This window comes from Oncorhynchus nerka, linkage group LG24 (genome assembly GCF_034236695.1).
Source record: "Oncorhynchus nerka isolate Pitt River linkage group LG24, Oner_Uvic_2.0, whole genome shotgun sequence".
Classification (NCBI taxonomy): Eukaryota; Metazoa; Chordata; class Actinopteri; order Salmoniformes; family Salmonidae; genus Oncorhynchus; species Oncorhynchus nerka.
The window spans coordinates 50,284,766-50,302,130 of NC_088419.1; the positions used below are offsets into that span (position 1 = coordinate 50,284,766).

The 17,365-nt window shown below is 44.7% G+C and overlaps 2 protein-coding genes across 3 annotated transcripts in view; one reads left to right on the forward strand and one right to left on the reverse strand.

Annotated features, from left to right (window-relative positions):
* The window catches only part of obscna (obscurin, cytoskeletal calmodulin and titin-interacting RhoGEF a), an 81,507-nt gene extending 67,198 nt beyond the window's left edge, over positions 1 to 14,309 (forward strand). The window contains exons 67-81 of the mRNA XM_065008498.1: positions 110 to 136; positions 255 to 407; positions 494 to 539; positions 656 to 730; positions 7,675 to 9,430; positions 9,540 to 9,671; positions 9,772 to 9,894; positions 10,302 to 10,469; positions 10,563 to 10,668; positions 10,838 to 11,077; positions 11,300 to 11,517; positions 11,658 to 11,714; positions 11,985 to 12,060; positions 12,995 to 13,144; positions 13,309 to 14,309. Of these exons, the coding sequence (XP_064864570.1) occupies positions 110 to 136; positions 255 to 407; positions 494 to 539; positions 656 to 730; positions 7,675 to 9,430; positions 9,540 to 9,671; positions 9,772 to 9,894; positions 10,302 to 10,469; positions 10,563 to 10,668; positions 10,838 to 11,077; positions 11,300 to 11,517; positions 11,658 to 11,714; positions 11,985 to 12,060; positions 12,995 to 13,144; positions 13,309 to 13,489 (3,508 nt within the window). The 3' untranslated portion in view covers positions 13,490 to 14,309. The remainder of the gene's footprint in view (positions 1 to 109; positions 137 to 254; positions 408 to 493; positions 540 to 655; positions 731 to 7,674; positions 9,431 to 9,539; positions 9,672 to 9,771; positions 9,895 to 10,301; positions 10,470 to 10,562; positions 10,669 to 10,837; positions 11,078 to 11,299; positions 11,518 to 11,657; positions 11,715 to 11,984; positions 12,061 to 12,994; positions 13,145 to 13,308) is intronic.
* Position 14,310: 1 nt separating this feature from the next.
* Positions 14,311 to 17,365, reverse strand: part of LOC115108085 (guanylate kinase-like) — a 28,968-nt gene continuing 25,913 nt past the window's right edge. For both annotated transcript variants that reach the window (XM_029632039.2, XM_029632037.2), the window contains one exon: positions 14,311 to 17,028. In XM_029632039.2, coding sequence (XP_029487899.1) covers positions 16,993 to 17,028 — 36 coding nt within the window. In that variant the 3' untranslated portion in view covers positions 14,311 to 16,992. The remainder of the gene's footprint in view (positions 17,029 to 17,365) is intronic.

Consider the following 17,365-nt stretch of genomic DNA (forward strand, 5'->3'; position numbering starts at 1 on the left):
TATTATCTGTTTCAGTACATCTGTGCCACTGTATGTGACATTCCAATCATATGAAGGGGAAAATGTGACGATTTATCGCGACAGAAATATTTTCTCTCTTCTTTGTCAGGTCCATTGGTGTTGTGGCCTATTTATGGCAAGTACTGTATGATTTATGATTTTTTTTATTTTTAAATGCAATATTTGAGTCTCGTCATATAGTACATGGAATTTGAGTGAGTGTTAAGTGTTGAAATCATGCTGTGTCCTGTCAGTCTGATGTGCCGCTGTCCGTTCACGGGGGAGACGGACCGGGCCACTCTGATGAGGGTGGGGGAGGGGACACTGAACTGGGACGCACCCGACCTCACCTACAGGAGCACCGGTGCCCAGGGCTTCCTCCGCACGGTCCTGCAGCCAGACCCAGTGTAAGAAATACAACCATCGACATGAATGAAGATATTATCATTTCTTATATGGATATAACTCTAAATGATTTGGTTCTCTCCTTTAGAAAGCGGCCAACTGCATTTGAGTGTCTGGGGCACAAATGGTTCCAGGTAAGAATTACATACACAGTTTGTTTCTGTCTCAGCCGGGTTGGTGGAGACAAATAAAATGGAGGAAAACAATGAATCTTGTCTAACACATTCTCTCTTGTTGATTATGTTGTCAGGGTGAACATGAGGATGAGACTGATGATATCAATACAAGGGCTCTGAAAGTCTTCATCTCAAGGAGAAAATGGCAGGTACAATAATGACATGCAGGGCTCTATTTTAACAAACCTAATGCAATGATAAAGTGGTAGCATTATAGGTTCGGGGGTGTGTCGGAAATATTTGTGCTATTTTTTACAAACGGAATTATGGGCACAGTAGCTGGCGTTGGTGCGAAAGGGCTGGGTTTTGATGACTAAACAAATTGGAGGCTTTCAGCCTCACTCCCTTTATGTTTTGCCTTGTCATCAACTCCAATTTCAGTGTTAGTCCGTTATAGCCTAGTTTGTTAAATAGCCTACAGAAACCAAAAATATGTTGAACATGTTTTCAGTCCACATTGTTCTAAGTAATTGCATGTCTTCAATAAGGAAACATATTGTTAAACATAGCATTCACACTGGAGGCTAGGCCTACTGTAAATTGCATTATGGCTGGTTCACTGACATGCCAAACGTACGATTAAATTCACTATTGATAAGGCCTAAAAATAGTGAATAATTCTAATCAAATTAGAATCTAAATGAAACAAAAACTGGTTTTAAATAGGGTACAGTATGTCTAAATACAGTTACAGGCACCATAATTGCTTCCTGTGGGCATATAATATCAAGGTTAGAGGGTTTTATGCACATCAAAACTTTTCACAGAAGATGGACAAAGATACAATATATAGAGAATGTCCACTCGAAGCACGTGATGCCGCGGAGCTGAGCAGACGTTGACAAACCAAGCTCTTCAAAGTTATTCCATTATTACCTAAATAACAACGTTGAAACAATATTCTAACATCGGCTGATAAAGAGCCATGGCCCTCCGACCGAGAGGCAAGAGGGACGACCAAAACGTTGTTGATTCCCAAGATAACGATAACGCTACAGCTAGCAAGATTAGCATTAACCCTCATAACTCAGACGACAGTTCCAGACTGTTGCTCTCGGCAGCCTCTTGAGAGCCTGCTGACATGCTGGCTACTCTCCTCCGAGGAATTCAGGATGGTAACAAATGCCTTTCTCTGAAAATTGACAAGAAATCGGCTGAACTCCATTCTTCCATTGATGACCTGAAATCCTCCCTGAATGATCTCCTTTTGAGAACGATTGAGGCTGAGTTGTGCATTAGCACAGTTGAAGATACCATCGCTCGACATGACCAGGTTCTGATATAACTGCAGAAGGACAATGCCTACCTCAAAAACAAGGTAGATCAGATGGAGAACGAGAGCAGACGTAGTAATATCTGTGTGGTGGGATTGAAAGAGGACAGCGAGGGCCGTGACCCGGTCCGTTTCTTCACTCAATGGATCCCGGATGTCCTAGGCATAATCAACTTCACCAAGCCACTGGAAATCGAACGCGCCCACAGAACATCAGCGCCGAAACCCCGGTCGAAAACACATCTTACAGCCAGTGAACACAAGAAATTGAAGAGGGAATGGGTAGGACAAGTTTTTGCGTCCTCTTTTAACTCCAAAGCAAGAGGAACTGCAATTTTGATAAGTAGACACATCCCCTTCTGCGTCATCAACACCATTTCGGATCCCTCGGGCAGGTTTGTTTTGGTGCAGGGGAATATGTTTTCGGAGTCAACAACACCATCTCTGATCCCTCGGGCAGGTTTGTTTTGGTGCAGGGGAATATGTTTTCGGAGTCAACAACACCATCTCTGATCCCTCGGGCAGGTTTGTTTTGGTGCATTATCAATCTCCATTCTTACCAAGGTAAATGGAGCATATAGATGGAGACTAAATTCTACACTCCTAAAGCAACCTGAATTTTGTGCATTCATCAAAGAGCAGATCAATATTTTTACTTTGACAAACAAACAAACCCTCTGCTCCTGACAGCTTCATTCTTTGGAACACATTGAAGGCCTATCTGAGGGGACAGATTATTTCCTATACTAAAGGGCTGAAGAGAAAACACGGTGCGGAACTGAGTGCCCTTGAATCTGAAATCTCTGAGCTAGAGAAAACCTCCCAAAGAGGCCCGACTAAAGATCTATACAGGTAAATAAAAAACTGAAATATAATATTCTGAACACATATCAAGCTGAGAGGGCCATCACTAAATCAAAACAGCATTATTACGAGCTTGGAGAGAAAGCTCACAAAGTATTGGCATGGCAACTGAAAGCAGAGGAAAGTAAGAGGACAATTAATGCTATAGAAACTCTTACTACTGAGATATATTTAGACCCTAATAAAATTAATGACACGAAATACTACGAAGACCTCTACACTTCCCAATCAAGCGATGATCTATCAGAGATCGACTCCTTTCTCTCCTCTCTCAACCTCCCATGCCTGTCAGAGGATGACAGAGAGCGCCTGAGTGAACACTTCTCAGTTCCTGAATTGTTGCAGAACATTAAATCTTTACCTTCTAATAAATCTCCTGGGGAGGATGGCTTCCCTCCAGAGTTCTATAAAGAATTTAGGGAGCTGTTGGTCCCCTACCTTATGGAGGTACTTAAAAAAGCCGGGAAAGACAACTGCTTTCCAGAGTCTTTCTCTCAAGCAGTGATTACTGTGATCTACAAGAAAGGGAAAAACCCGCTAAAGTGCGCCTCCTACAGACCAATCTCTCTCTTTAACACAGATTGTAAACTGGTCACCAAGATGCATTCTAAGAGACTGTCTTCCCCTGTTGGTCAACTCAGATCAGAATGGCATTATAATTAATAGATTGTCCTCCAGTAATGTCAGAAGGTTATTTGATATAATTCATCTTGCTAACAAAAACAAAATACCTAGTGTCGCAGTCTCCCTCGACACTGAAAAGGCCTTTAATAGGGTTGAATGGCCATACCTCTTTCGCGTCTTGGAAAAGTTTGGTTTAGGTACCGTGTTTGTAAATTTGATCAAATCCCTCTACAAATCTCTTAAAGTTAGGATTGCTAACAATGGGATTACTTCCTCCTCTTTCCCTCTCCATAGGGGGAACAGACAAGGTTCCCCAATTATCCCCCACCTCTTTGCCCTCGCCATCGAACCGTTGGCTGAGGCTATTAGAACGTGCCCTGACATACATGGCTTTGAGGTGGGCCCCCATACCCATAAGTTATCACTCTTTGCGGACGACCTTATCTTATTTCTAACGAAGCCAGAACATTCCCTCTATCGCTTGCAGATCCTACTACAGTGTTATAGTTCTTTCTCTGGATATATAAGGTCAATTTTGATAAAAATTTGACCACCATACCATCAAGCACAAGTTTCCTTTTAGATGGTCTCCTATGGGCTTCACATTTTGGGCCTAATGGTGGATGGTCACCTGAACAACCTCTATAAACTCAATCTGGCCAGCTTGTTGCAAAGGGTGGAGGGTAACCTTTGTAAATGGATGGACTTGCCTCTCACTCTACTGGGTAGAATAAATGTAATTAAAATTAATGTCCTGCCCAGATTTCTATATTTGTTTCAATCTCTCCCTATCCCTGTTCCCGCAGCATTCTTTTCCCCTCTCGACAAGCTGACTTGCTTGCTTGTTTGCAGGTGACCAAATACTTATCTTCCACCATAATTTGCAAATAAATTCATTAGAAATCCTACAATGTGATTTTCTGGATTTTTTTTCTCATTTTGTCTGTCATAGTTGAAGTGTACCTATGATGAAAATGACAGGCCTCTCTCATCTTTTTAAGTGGGAGAACTTGCACAATTGGTGGCTGACTAAATACTTTTTTGCCCCACTGTATATATTAAAATAAGAGAATGTCCCCTCACCGTTATACTGTTTGATAAACATAATGGAACCATCTTACAGATCGTATTCACATTTCTTCAGAAATAGCAGACGGCTCCTAAATTACATTTCATGCCAGCTGGATGTTCTCATCATAAAGCCAGGATGGTGAATCATTCTAAGTTTAGCTTTTAATCAAATTAAATTCCGCCGTAGCACCAGCCGGAAATAGAGTAAGCCACCCAGAAAAATACCACTTGAGTAAAAGTCTAAGGTTTTAAATGTACTTAGCCCCCTTTTTTAAAATGTTTGCCTAAAATGACATACCCAAATCTGCCTGTAGCAAGGATATGCATATTCTTGGTATTTTAATTTGACCTTTATTTTACTAGGCAAGTCAGTTAAGAACAAATTCTTATTTTCAATGACGGCCTAGGAACAGTGGGTTAACTGCCTGTTCAGGGGCAGAACAACAGATTTGTACCTTGTCAGCGCGGGGATTTGAACTTGCAACCTTTCGGTTACTAGTCCAACGCTCTAACCACTAGGCTACCCTGCCACTTTGACGTTTGTGGAAATGTGAAGTTAATGAGGAGGAGAATATAACACAATAGATCTGGTAGAAGAAAATACAAAGAAAAAAACTACTTAAAAAAAAACCTGACATCTTTGAAATGCAACAGAAAGGCCCCAAATCTAGCCATCACTCTGGTAATTACACTGCTGCCATCTTGTGGACACCATCGGATGTGCAAAGTTTCAGACAACTTGAAGTATGAGCAAACTACATGACTTTTAGTGTGTAGTCACCCAGGTACATTTGGGCAAACCGTGAAGGAGACATTCACATACCATTTTTCTGCAAGAATATCGTCAAATCTGTTTACTTGGACTTTGATTTAGATTTTCCAGTATTAGTGACATCGGGTGCTGTAGGTCTCCTGGAGGGCAGGCAGTGTTCCCCCGATGATGCGTTGGGCAAACCGCAACACCCTCTGGAGAGCCCTGCGGTTGCGGATGGTGCAGTTGCCATACCAGGCGGTGATACAGCCCGACAGGATGCTCTCAATTGTGCATCTGTAAAAGTTTGTGACGGTCTTAGGTGCCAAGACAAATTTCTTCAGCCTCCTGAGGTTGAAGAGGCGCTGTTGCACCTTCTTCACCACACTGTCTTTGTGGGTGGACCATTTCAGATTGTCAGTTATGTGTATGCAGAGGAACTTGAAGCTTTCCACCTTCTCCACTGCAGTCCCGTCGATGTCGAAAGAGGCGTGCTCCCTCTGCTGTTTCCTGACTTCCACGATCAGGTCCTTCGTTTGGTTGATGTTGAGGGAGAGGTTATTTTCCTGGTACCACCCCGCCAGGGCCCTTACCTCCTCCCTGTAGGCTGTCTCGCCATTGTTGGTAATCAGGCGTACTACTGTTGTGTCGTCTGCAAACTTGATGATTGAGTTGGAGGTGTGCGTGGTCATGCAGTCATGGGTGAACAGGGAGTACAGGAGGGGGCGGAGCACGCACCCTTGTGGGGCCTCTGTGTTGAGGATCAGCGAAGTGGAGGTGATGTTTCCTACCTTCACCATCTGGGGTTGGCCCGTCAGGAAATCCAGGACCCAGTTGCACAGGGTGGGGTTCAGACCCAGGGCCCTGAGCTTAATGATGAGCTTGGAGGGTGCTATGATGTTGAAGGCTGAGCTATAGTCAATGAACAGCATTCTTACATAGGTATTCCAGTGTGCAGTGCGATGGGAATTGCGTTGTCTGTGGATCTATTGGGGCGGTAAGCAAATTGAAGTGGGTCTAGAGTGCCTCTCAATGCGGTCATGGAGTTCAGTTGACATCTTGAAGCAAGTGGGAACAGCAGACTGGGATAAGGAGAGATTGAATATGTACATAAACACTCCAGCCAGCTGGCCTGCGCATGCTCTGAGGACACGGCTAGGGCCGGCAGCCTTGCGAGGGTTAACACTCACTGTCTTACTCACTTCCACCACGGAGAACGAGAGCCCACAGTCCATGGGAGCGGGCCACGCTGGTGGCACTGTGTTATTCTTAAAGCGGGTGAAGAAGATGTTAATCTTGTACGAGAGCAAGAAGTCCACTATGAATAGCTCTTCTCCGCCGGCTTCGTCTTGGAGCAGCCTCAGGGATAACATAAATTGCCCTGGGGAGTACGAACAAAGGATTCAATTCTGGAAAGTTGTATTCCTGGTCGTAATGCTGGTGAGTTACCGTCGCTCTGATATCCCAAAGTTATTTCCGGCTGTATGTAATAACGGAAAAAAAAACTTTCTCTGCTAATAATGTAAGAAAGAACACATAAAAAAAACGAAATACTGCAAAGTTGCTTAGGAGCTAGAAGCAGAGCTGCCATGTCTGTCGGCGCCATCTTGCCATCAAGATTGTATCGTTGCTTATGTACGAGGCAGATAAAAAAAATTGTTGTTGATATGGCATTATAGGACGACTGAATTCTTTGGAGGAGCGTGTCTTTGGTAATTGGACGAGGGGCGCTCTTTGAAAATTGGAATGGATAGCCTACTTGAACAAGCGAAATGTAAGTATGTGAATTGTGAATATTGAAAAAAGCATGAGGGCAAAATCCTCAAATATTTCAAAGCTCAGTCAACCATTTAAAACCCCTTTATTCATAGGCTACTTTTGGCTAATGGCCAGGATAAAAAGACACACCTACTGTATGCGATGCTGCTAAACCAGCCTCGATTAAGGGGAAGGTAGGCTATGATTGGTTTTTAATCAAATCGAAATGGGGAAAACCATTTTTTTCTGTTCATAAATACGAGATTCACAGGCAAAAAAGGCACATCTCTCCTTCCATGGTGACTGTGCGTCATGGCTAGATAGGCTGCGCTTCCAGTCTCAAAATCCATTCCATTATCAACTACTTCCTTTAAGACGTGCCACAAAAAGTGGGTCTTAAAAATTCCCATCGAGGCTGCAGCAAATTGTCACTTTTGCACTTGTTTTTAAGTGCACACCTCAGCGCAAGCGAGCTGATGTTAGACAGGTAAATCGAGGAACCTGGCTTTAGGGCTGGAAAATGCCAGTGCGCCAGTTTTTTAACATGACAAAATTGCAAACACCCTGCATTTGAAACATAAGCCTCCTTAGCGCCAGCCGATAAAATAGAGCCTTCAGTCTTTTAACTCTGTCCAGTGTTTTCTTGTCTCTTCTCTCTGTTTATGTCAAGTGTTTTCTGAACTGTCTTTTCCCAGCTCTGTATGAATTCTCTGTCTTCTCTCTCACCTGCATTCTCTCCCCTCTCTACCCAGCGTTCTCTGACCTGCCTGGGCTCGGTGCTAATCCTGAAGCCCATCCCAGAGCTGCTGGATGCCCCTCTTCGGGAGACCTCCATAACAGCCCCCCGGGACCCCCATGAGCCCAGCAGCACCTCCATGAGCAGCGGCTCCTCCTCTGAGTACGACGAGGCCGATGCCTGGGACTTCTTCCACCATTGCACCACAGCTGACGAGGATGAAGACGAGGAGGAGGAAGAATTTGACCCCCTCATGGAGAGAGCCAGGATCCCTGAGCCCTTTGCCAAACTGAAATTGGAGGAAGAGGAGGAGGGGACCATGGAGGAGGAGGACGAGGAGGAGGAGATGGGAGGACAGATGAGAGTGCTGGAGAGGAGCCTAAGCAGGCAGTCTATAGGGTCCTCGGATGCGTCACAGCAGCCGACCCCCCAGAGGGAGAGGAGGGTCAGCCGAGAAAGCAGCCCGTCCCTATACCTCTCCGAGGGGGATGATGGCTCCGCGTCCGGGAGTGAAGGAGGCTGCATCGCCAGGAGCAGCCTGATCCGCAGCACTTTCTACAACAGCTCCGCGCAGCTCTCGCCCATGTCCGCTCGCCACATGACCCTCAGGGACAAGTTCCAGGCCAAGAAGCAGGAGAGGGGCCGCAAGCCACTCCGCAGAAGCCTCTCTAGCCGCCTCAACGAGCCTCTCATTGAGTATGTGGAGGACGAAGGCGAGACCAATCACGGGCAAAGGCGAGGGTCTTTGCAGTCGTCCATGCTCAAGTCCTGCTCCTTTGACAGCGGGGTCAGCCTCTCGCACAATGCACCACCACAGAGGAGGAGCAAGTCGTTGGACGAGTACTCCCGACGCTCACCAGGATCCGCCAAATGTAGAGAAGAGGAGAGTGCTTTGAATCTTAAGGAGGATTTCACTGACAAGGAGGAAGAGGAGAAGAGCTTGGACGTTTCCCCTCTCCAAGTGAGAGGTAGAAGAGGTTCAGTGGCAGTGGCTCCCAAACAGCTTACGGCCAGGCTTCAGGAACTGTGTGCAAAATCGCCCCATGCTGGTCCAGAGAAGAGCCTCAGGCCAGAGGAGGAGGCGGGGAACCTGGCTGGCTCTCAGTACTCCCTGGCTGAGTCCCTCATCCTGGAGCATGGCTCTGAGGGCTCCAGCAGGCTGGACTCTTGTGAGGAGCTGTCCCACGGCTACCTTGCAGCCACACAAAGAGGGAGAGCAGGGGATGAGTATGATGACCAGGAGGAGCCCCTGATCACAATGTCCCTCTGCTCCCTGCTCCAGGGGTCTGAGGCTGTGGAAGCTAATAAGGAGCCCCAGTGCCGGAGCGGCCAACTTCAGATCCCACCGAGAAGGACAACCCACCCCAACCAGAACTCAACCGCCAGAAATAATGGTAAGGTAGAGAAGATGATCCTGCCGGTGAAACCCAGCCCCAGCCTGTCCTTCAAGGCCCCAGAGAGACCCTCGAGGGCCAGCGACACAGAGGCACGTCTCCAGAGGCACGCGTCCACCCCGGCCCTCCAGGCCAAACCGCCCTCGGGGAAGTCTCCCAGGATGTCACCTAAGGTTGGGTTGATGAATCTGTTACGTAGGCAGTCCTGGGCGGGGCATTCCTACTCACAACTGGAGGGCACGGAGCAGGGACCTACGCTAGGGGAATTGGAGCCCAAAGCCCCCACCATGTCACTCAGGAAAAAGATGAGGGCATCAGCCTCTAGCCTCACCAAGCTGTTCACCAAATCGTCCAGCAAGGAGGACTTAACGAAGGGAGGTGAGCTACCATGCACTTTTAGTTTCGTATACTTTTTCCGAATGGGATCCCTCTCATGTAGTGGAAACAATCAGAATGTCCACCCTTTATGTTTCTTGGTGTGATGCAGGGCCGATTGTAAAGGGTTCCTCTCCTGCTCCACCTGAGCAAAAGGCGAGCGCTGGCTTGGAGAGTGCTAAAAAGAAGTCCACATTATTTTCATTTAAAATACCTAAAATACCTGCATTCAAGAATAACAAAGGTGAAGTATATTTGGACTCAATTTGCAATCTACTCAGCAGGAGAGAGGCTTTGTGTGCCTCTTTGCAAGTCTAATGTTTATCTTTCTGTTTTCTCTCCAGAGATGCTCATCCACCTGACCAGGCCTGATGTGCACCAGTTGGAGGCAGGTGGATTTCTGCTGGTATGGAGACCAGTGCAGTCCAGCGACCCAGTGGTTTACTGTGTTCAGTACAGCACAGACGGTACGAAAAATACTGCTTACAGATCACACAGATTTGCATATTGATTTTCCACAGAAATGTGTATGTCACCGGAGGCTGGTGAGGGGACGATGGCTCATAATAATGGCTGGAATGGAGTAAATGGAATGGTATCAAGCACATGGAAACTGTGTCTGATGTGTGTGATATCATTCCGTTTGTGCCGTTTCAGCCATTACCACCCGCCCGTCCACCCCAATTTAGAACCATGAGTCGCCGTACCACCAGCCGCCTTTGGTGTATGTGCAGTGAAGTGAAGCGACACTAAATCGAACAAGTTCAACACTGTCTACCGGATGTTTACGATGATGATGATGATGATGATGATGCACCTGTTGCACATGAAATATTATAATTATAAAACATTCTCATACCCTCTACTGCCACAGGTGGGGAGTGGAAGCTACTGTGCGAGGAGGTGACAGACAGTTGCTACGTAGTGAAGGACTTACTCAGAGGAGCAGGATACGTATTCAGGGTGGGCTGCATCACCAAGAAGGGGGCAGGACCTTTCAGCGACCCTTCTCCCCCTGTTGTTATGGCAACCCATCCTAAAGGCAATTAGTGTTAATTGATGAAAGTTTGTTTTTGTGCTCTACGTCCCTTTTTGAGTCTGTGGCCAGACGTAACAGTTCTCCTTTCATCTACAGAGACCCACATTCCCCTCATCCAGACCGAGTACCCAGGATCAAAGGGCAGTGGGTCAAGAGGTCAACCTAGCCACAAGACATACAGCTTCCTCGCAGAGATCAACAGGTACTGGACGGTCAACACTGGGTTAGGAAAGTTGCCGTTTTTTTCCTACGCGACGCGAATGTGTACTCATTGAGCATTTCTTTACTGCACATCTGTCCTTCCTAACTGTAAAGCACAGATGTGTGCAATCTCTCTCACCGTCTCTCTCTCTTCGTGTTGTCCATGTCAGGGGTCGTTTCAGCGTGGTGACCCAGTGTCAGGATGGCCAGAGCCAGCAGCTGTTTGCTGCCAAGATCACCCCTTACAGGCCAGAAAATAGAGCTCTGGTGCTCAGGGAGTACCAGCTGCTTAAGAAGCTCAACCACCCCCACCTGGTGCAGCTGCACACGGCCTACATTACCCCCCACTGCCTGGTGCTCATCCAGGAGCTGTGTGCTGGCAGAGAGCTGCTCTACAACCTGACAGAGAGGTCAGAAAGACACAGCTGCCTGCTATACACTGCAACATTACTTAGTAGTGTTTTGGGGGTGTGTTAGTTTTGTAGCGTTGCCTGGCTAATGGGTTTTGCAATTTCCAGAGTGTGGATGAAAAATATGTTATTTACTGTACTTGGTAAAGATGCAGAAGATGGGTTTTAGATATATTATGTTCCCCCTCCCTCCCTCCCTCTTTTTTTTTTTACCCCAAACAGAGATCTTTATGCTGAACTCCATGTGGCAGAGCTGCTGGCTCAGATCCTGGGTGCTGTGGACTACCTGCACAGCCGCCGCGTCGTCCACCTGGACCTCAAGTCGGACAACATGCTGGTGACGGACCGCAACGTGCTGAAGATCGTAGACCTGGGCTCCGCTCAGTCTTTCACACCCGGACAGACACTCAACATAGAGGACATTCCGGGACAAGAGAAAGGTACATCAAGAGAATGACTGGAAAGGATGAGCGGGGAGGATGGGTGGATAGGGATGATAGGCTGAACAAAAGCTTGCCTAACTTCATCACTCAACTTTGCTCTTGAAGAACAGTTACATCCGTCTTCCCATTTCACACAGAGACTCCATCGAGCGCCTCTCCACAGACAACGGGCAGAAACAGAATGGCAGATGGGGGTACGCTAACCCAATGTTAACTGTTATGCCTTTCCTAACCCTTACCCTAACCGCACTGAAACAATGCCAAACCTTAATTAACCTAACTATTTTTCCTAAACCTAACCTTAACCATAACCTTAATTCATTTCAACCTTTGTGTTCTGCCGCTGGAATATAAACGTTCTTCCTTGAAAGATTGACTTCAATTCACTGGCACGTACTAATGGAAACAATGGAATGCCCTCTCGATCTGTCATGTTTTGTCAGTTTACATTGTCCTTCCTAAAGCTCCAGAAATCCTCGACGGACAAGGAGTCGGACCTGAGACCGACATCTGGGCTATTGGGGTTTTGGCTTTTATAATGTAAGTAAGAAGGGTTGTTCCACGAAATGAGTGCCTTTTGTGTCCCTTTTAATATTTTAAGTAGAAATTGTGCACAAGTGTTGCATTTTAAAAGCCAGTTACATTAAATGAAGACCACGTGGACGATTCAATATACAGTATCTGACTTGCTGAAGTGCCAAAATGGAGCATTTTGACATATCCCTCTGTGCTCCCTGTGTGACTTCTAGGAATATATTAACCTATTTAACCTGAACATGTTTTCACCGTCATTGTAAAGCCCTAATTATTATGTTGTTTTGACAAAGTCATTTCTGGCTGCTATTATTTAAGAACTGAACTCAAATTTGAATATGGTGAAACTTGTTCCTTTTTAAGTAGTCAAACCCCTGTGTAAAAGCAGGTGAGCTGGTTCTAATCGTTTTGGCCATTTGCGGGTGTTTTGTGGTGGAAAACTGAGCGGGTTGAGCACAACACTTTAACCCTGTTACCCATAGACAGGCTAGAAATGTTTTAACAATGTCATTTTTTTGTGAAGCTTGCATGGTTTTTTGTTTTTTTTGTCATTTCAATGTCAATTAAGACCGTTTTTCAAAGAAAAACTGAAACCCCCTGCGGGCCGGATTGAATGGGCTCGCGGGCCGGATCCGTATGTTTGACACCCCGCTATACAGCCATACTGCCATTTATTCTTCTGTTTCTCCTCTGATATGAGGGGACTGCGAGGACACACACACACTCTAACACACACATTATTTTTGTATTAGTATTAGTATTATATGTTTTTTATTTTGCGTTTGTGTATCGTTGGATTTTAAATGTTTGTTGACTGGCCTCATCTATCAGTGTTTTGTTACTCGTCATGTTTTGTGTTTTTTGTGGACCCCAGGAATAGTAGCCGTTGCTTCTGCTAAAGATCCAAATAAACAAATATGTCCTCCCTCTCACCGCCTAGGTTGAGTGCAGATAGCCCGTTCCATTCAGACCTCAACTGGGAGAGGGACAGAAACATCCGGAAGGGGAAGATCCAGTTTGGCCGCTGCTACCCTGGTTTGTCAGAGGGAGCAATCAACTTCATAAAGAACACACTGAGCATCAAGGCCTGGTGAGTCGATTGACCACATCTGACCAGGACCTATACAGTACCCATTGCCTATTTGAGATGGACAAGCACACCCACAGTTGTTTCATTGAGGGGTAATTGGTAGATAGTGTTAACAAACCATTTCAGAATGTTCCTGATGTGTTTCATCTGATGCGTTTCTTCAGGGAGAGACCCTCGGCGGCTGAGTGCCTCCAGAACCCGTGGGTACGGGGCGAGCGGGCCCCCTCCAAACACAGAGACTCCATCTTGTGTTTCTCCACTGACAAGCTGCAGGCTTTCCTCACGGAGAGAGAGGTGAAACGAGACCAGGTCCGCACCAAGCTGCAAGGACCGTTCTTCCAATAATTACACTTCTCTCTGTTTAGAGTAGGGCTTGTAAGGACTTACACATGAACTGGCGCTGGATGACGTCTCTTCATAGCCCAGATCCTGATCACAAAATATGTGACGTCTTACAAATGTTGACCTAAAATGGAGAGTGGTCAAATGTGTGCGTATCAATGGCTGCCTAGAGTTTTGTTAAAAGTTTGTCTGAAGGACTTGGACTTTGGCTTTGGTTGAATGACAGCGCCATGGTATCAAGGGAAATGTTTAGTTAAATGCTTCCTGCAAATACTGTTGCATGAGTTTGAAAACATGATGATATTGATGTGTAAAATGCATCATCCCTTTGAGTTTGCAGCATTGGACACTAAACACATTTGACATTTTACATTTGAGTCATTTAGCAGACGCTCTCATCCAGAGCGACTTACAGTTAGACGTTTGTAATAACAAAGGCTGTTGCATCTCGCCATTCAGACAATGTTTGTGTTTTTGTTGTTGTGAATCTTAACAATATGTTTGCGGTTCATTAGCCAAAGGGAAAGATCAGAGGAGGATGATTCATGTGCCCAAAGCATAGCAAGGGCCCCTACCAGAATACGGCTTTGTCTCACAAAAGGAGGAACATTGAAATATTTATATATAAATATCGATAGATATTTACACTACTGCAATGTTTTCAACTGTCTTATTGTTATGTATAAATGCAGAAACAGATTATATCAACGGAGAATAAGATCACGAGTAAACTAAGCATATTTTTGAGGATCCTGTGTTTGATTTCGTGGCATATACCTTGTGACGGATGTACCTGAAAGGCTAATTAAACAGTATGTCAGTGGTAAGTTTGACCTGCTTTTTATTCATCTAGCTCAGTTGCATGCAAATACAGACACACCAAGACACACACGTTTTCCTTTCTGCTGGAAGGCTACAGCAAGTAACCTGAGAGTTAAACTGACCACCTCGGGACTGACCTGTGACCTCTGAAAGCTGTGTGTTGAGTGCTCGGGTCCTTACCCAGCCAGTTACATGTTCATCCACAAATACACTCAACAACACATATCCCTCCCTTTTTTTGTGTAACATTACTCAAGAACTTTATCATTGATTAAAACCAAGAGAGAAAATTAGACTACAGGATACAGAATGGTTTCTTACTATTGGACCAAAAAAACGGTTTAGATTAAAAGACAGTGTAGTGTTTACCTCAAAGGTATTCTGCTGATGTGACATTTCACAGCTAAGACAGTTTTATAGTTTTACTACTTCTCGGGTTGTTTGTCCATGATATGTTGGATGGTCATCACACATGTTAAGTCAGGGGCATGTTAAGTATAATGTCGAACCTTGACAATGAAGGTTTAGGGGAAGGTCTAGTGGCTTTGGCAGTAGTTTCTATTTGTCTACAGGAAGTAGACATTTACTAGGATCTACTGTATACTCGACACATACTGTTGAAGTCAGAAGTTTACATAACTCAGCCAAATACATATAAACTCCTATAAACATATCAATTGTTTTTCACAATTCCTGACATTTAATCCTAGAAAAAAGTAGGATCAGCACTTTCTTTTAAGAATGTGAAATGTCAGTATAATAGTAGAGATGATTATATATTTGAGCTTTTATTTCTTTCATCGCATTCCCGGTGGGTCAGAAGTTTACATACACTCAATTCGTATTTGGTAGCATTGCCTTTAAATTGTTTAACTTGAGTCAAACGTTTCGGTTATCCTTCCACAATCTTCCCACAATAAGTTGACAGAGCTGTTGTAACTGAGTCAGGTTCGTAGGCCTCCTTGCTCGCACATGCTTTTTCAGTTCTGCCCACAAATTGTCTATATGATTGAGGTCAGGGCTTTGTGATGGCCAGTCCAATACCTTGATTTTGTTGTCCTTAAGCCATTTTGCCACAACTTTGGAAGTATACTTGGGGTCATTGTCCATTTGGAAGACCCATTTGGGACCAAGCTTTAACTTCCTGACTGATGTCTTGAGATGTTGCTTCAATATATCCACATAATTTCCCTTCTCATGATGCCATCTATTTTGTGAAGTACACCAGGCCCTCCTGCAGCAATGCACCCCCACAACATGATGCTGCCATCCCCGTTCTTCACGGTTGGGATGGTGTTCTTCGGCTTGCAAGCCTCCACCTTTTTCCTCCAAACATAATGATGGTCATTATGGCAAACAGCTCTTTTTTTGTTTCATCAGACCAGAGGACATTTCTCCAAAAAGTATGATCTTTGTCCCCATGTGCAGTTGCAAACCGTAGTCTGGCTTTTTTATGGCAGATTTGGAGCAGTGGCTTCTTCCTTGCTGAGCGGCCTTTTAGGTTATGTTGATATACTTTTGTACCTGTTTCCTCCAGCATCTTCCCAAGGTCCTTTGCTGTTGTTCTGGGATTGATTTGCACTTTTCGCACCAAAGTACGTTCATCTCTAGGAGACAGAACGCGTCTCCTTCCTGAGCAGTATGGCGGCTGCGTGGTCCCATGGTGTTTATACTTGCGTACTATTGTTTGTACAGATTAACGTGGTACCTTCAGGCATTTGGAAATTGTTCCCAAGGATGAACCAGACTTGTGGAGGTCTACAATTTGTTTCTGAGTTCTTGGCTGATTTCTTTTGATTTCCCCATGATGTCCAGCAAAGAGGCACTGAGCTTGACAGTAGGCCTTGAAATACATCCATAGACTCCAATTGACTTAAATGATGTCAATTGGCCTATCAGAAGCTTCTAAAGACATAATTTTCTGGAATTTTCCTAGCTGTTTAAAGGCACAGTCAACTTAGTGCATTTAAACTTCTGACCCACTGGAATTGTGATACAGTTATAAGTGAAATAATCTGCCGGTAAACAATTGTTGGAAAGATTACTTGTCATGCACAAAGTAGATGTCCTAACCGACTTGCCAAAACTAGAGTTTGTTAACAAGACATTTGGGGAGTGGTTGAAAAACGAGTTTTAATGACTCCAACCTAAGTGTATGTAAACTTCCGACTTCAACTGTACCTATCAAATGTCCCATTCCCTTACCCTTACCCATTTCTCATGATCTATTGACTCTAAGAATGTAAGACAATCTTCTTGAGTCCTAGGCAGGTGTTGGAAGCAAAATTGTTTTTCAATTGTTTCGTTCTGAACAGAACCATTATTATAAAAATGTCCGAAATGTTAAATAACATTATTAACCGGTTTTCCGTTTTTTAAAGTAGTTTCCTTGCTTTTAAAATAACGGTTCTGTTCTGGAACAATACAGATCACTTTTGTTCTGATTCTGTTTCTCGAACCAGTTCCAACCCCTGGTCTTAGATGCATATTGTATGTTTCTCTGCAATGCTCAGAACAGTTCTTTATGTGGCTAAATCAGCTGATGTCTCAGGGGAGTGGATCTTATTGTGTTTCAGTGTTGATGCAGTATCATAGATGGTGTTGTTCATGCTGGAGTAAAAGTCTTCATATCTCCCGTAAAGTACCAGGCAAGAGGAAGACTGGGACACTGTTACTGTAGCTCCTTATGACTTGATGACCTCCTGAACTTTTGCTATTTCCTGTTGAGGAGAGGAGTAGAATTATGGAAAAATGATGAGCATTAGGCCATACAAATGTAATTAAATGCGATTACCCTCTTTACTCATCTCAAAAATAAAATACAAATCTGAAAAATGTCAAAATTGTACAGGAAAAATTGCAAGATTATTGCAAAAATAATGTCCTCAATCTTTCAGTAAAGAGATACACAACTTCCTCTCAGATTATGGCTGAACTATGCCTCTTTTAGCCTCACCAAGAGGTTAGCCTCACCAAGAGGCTTGATTGGGTCGGTAAGTGTTGGGCTAAGGTCGCTATAGTTTTTTTTTTTTTTAAGGCACACTTGCTTTTTCAATT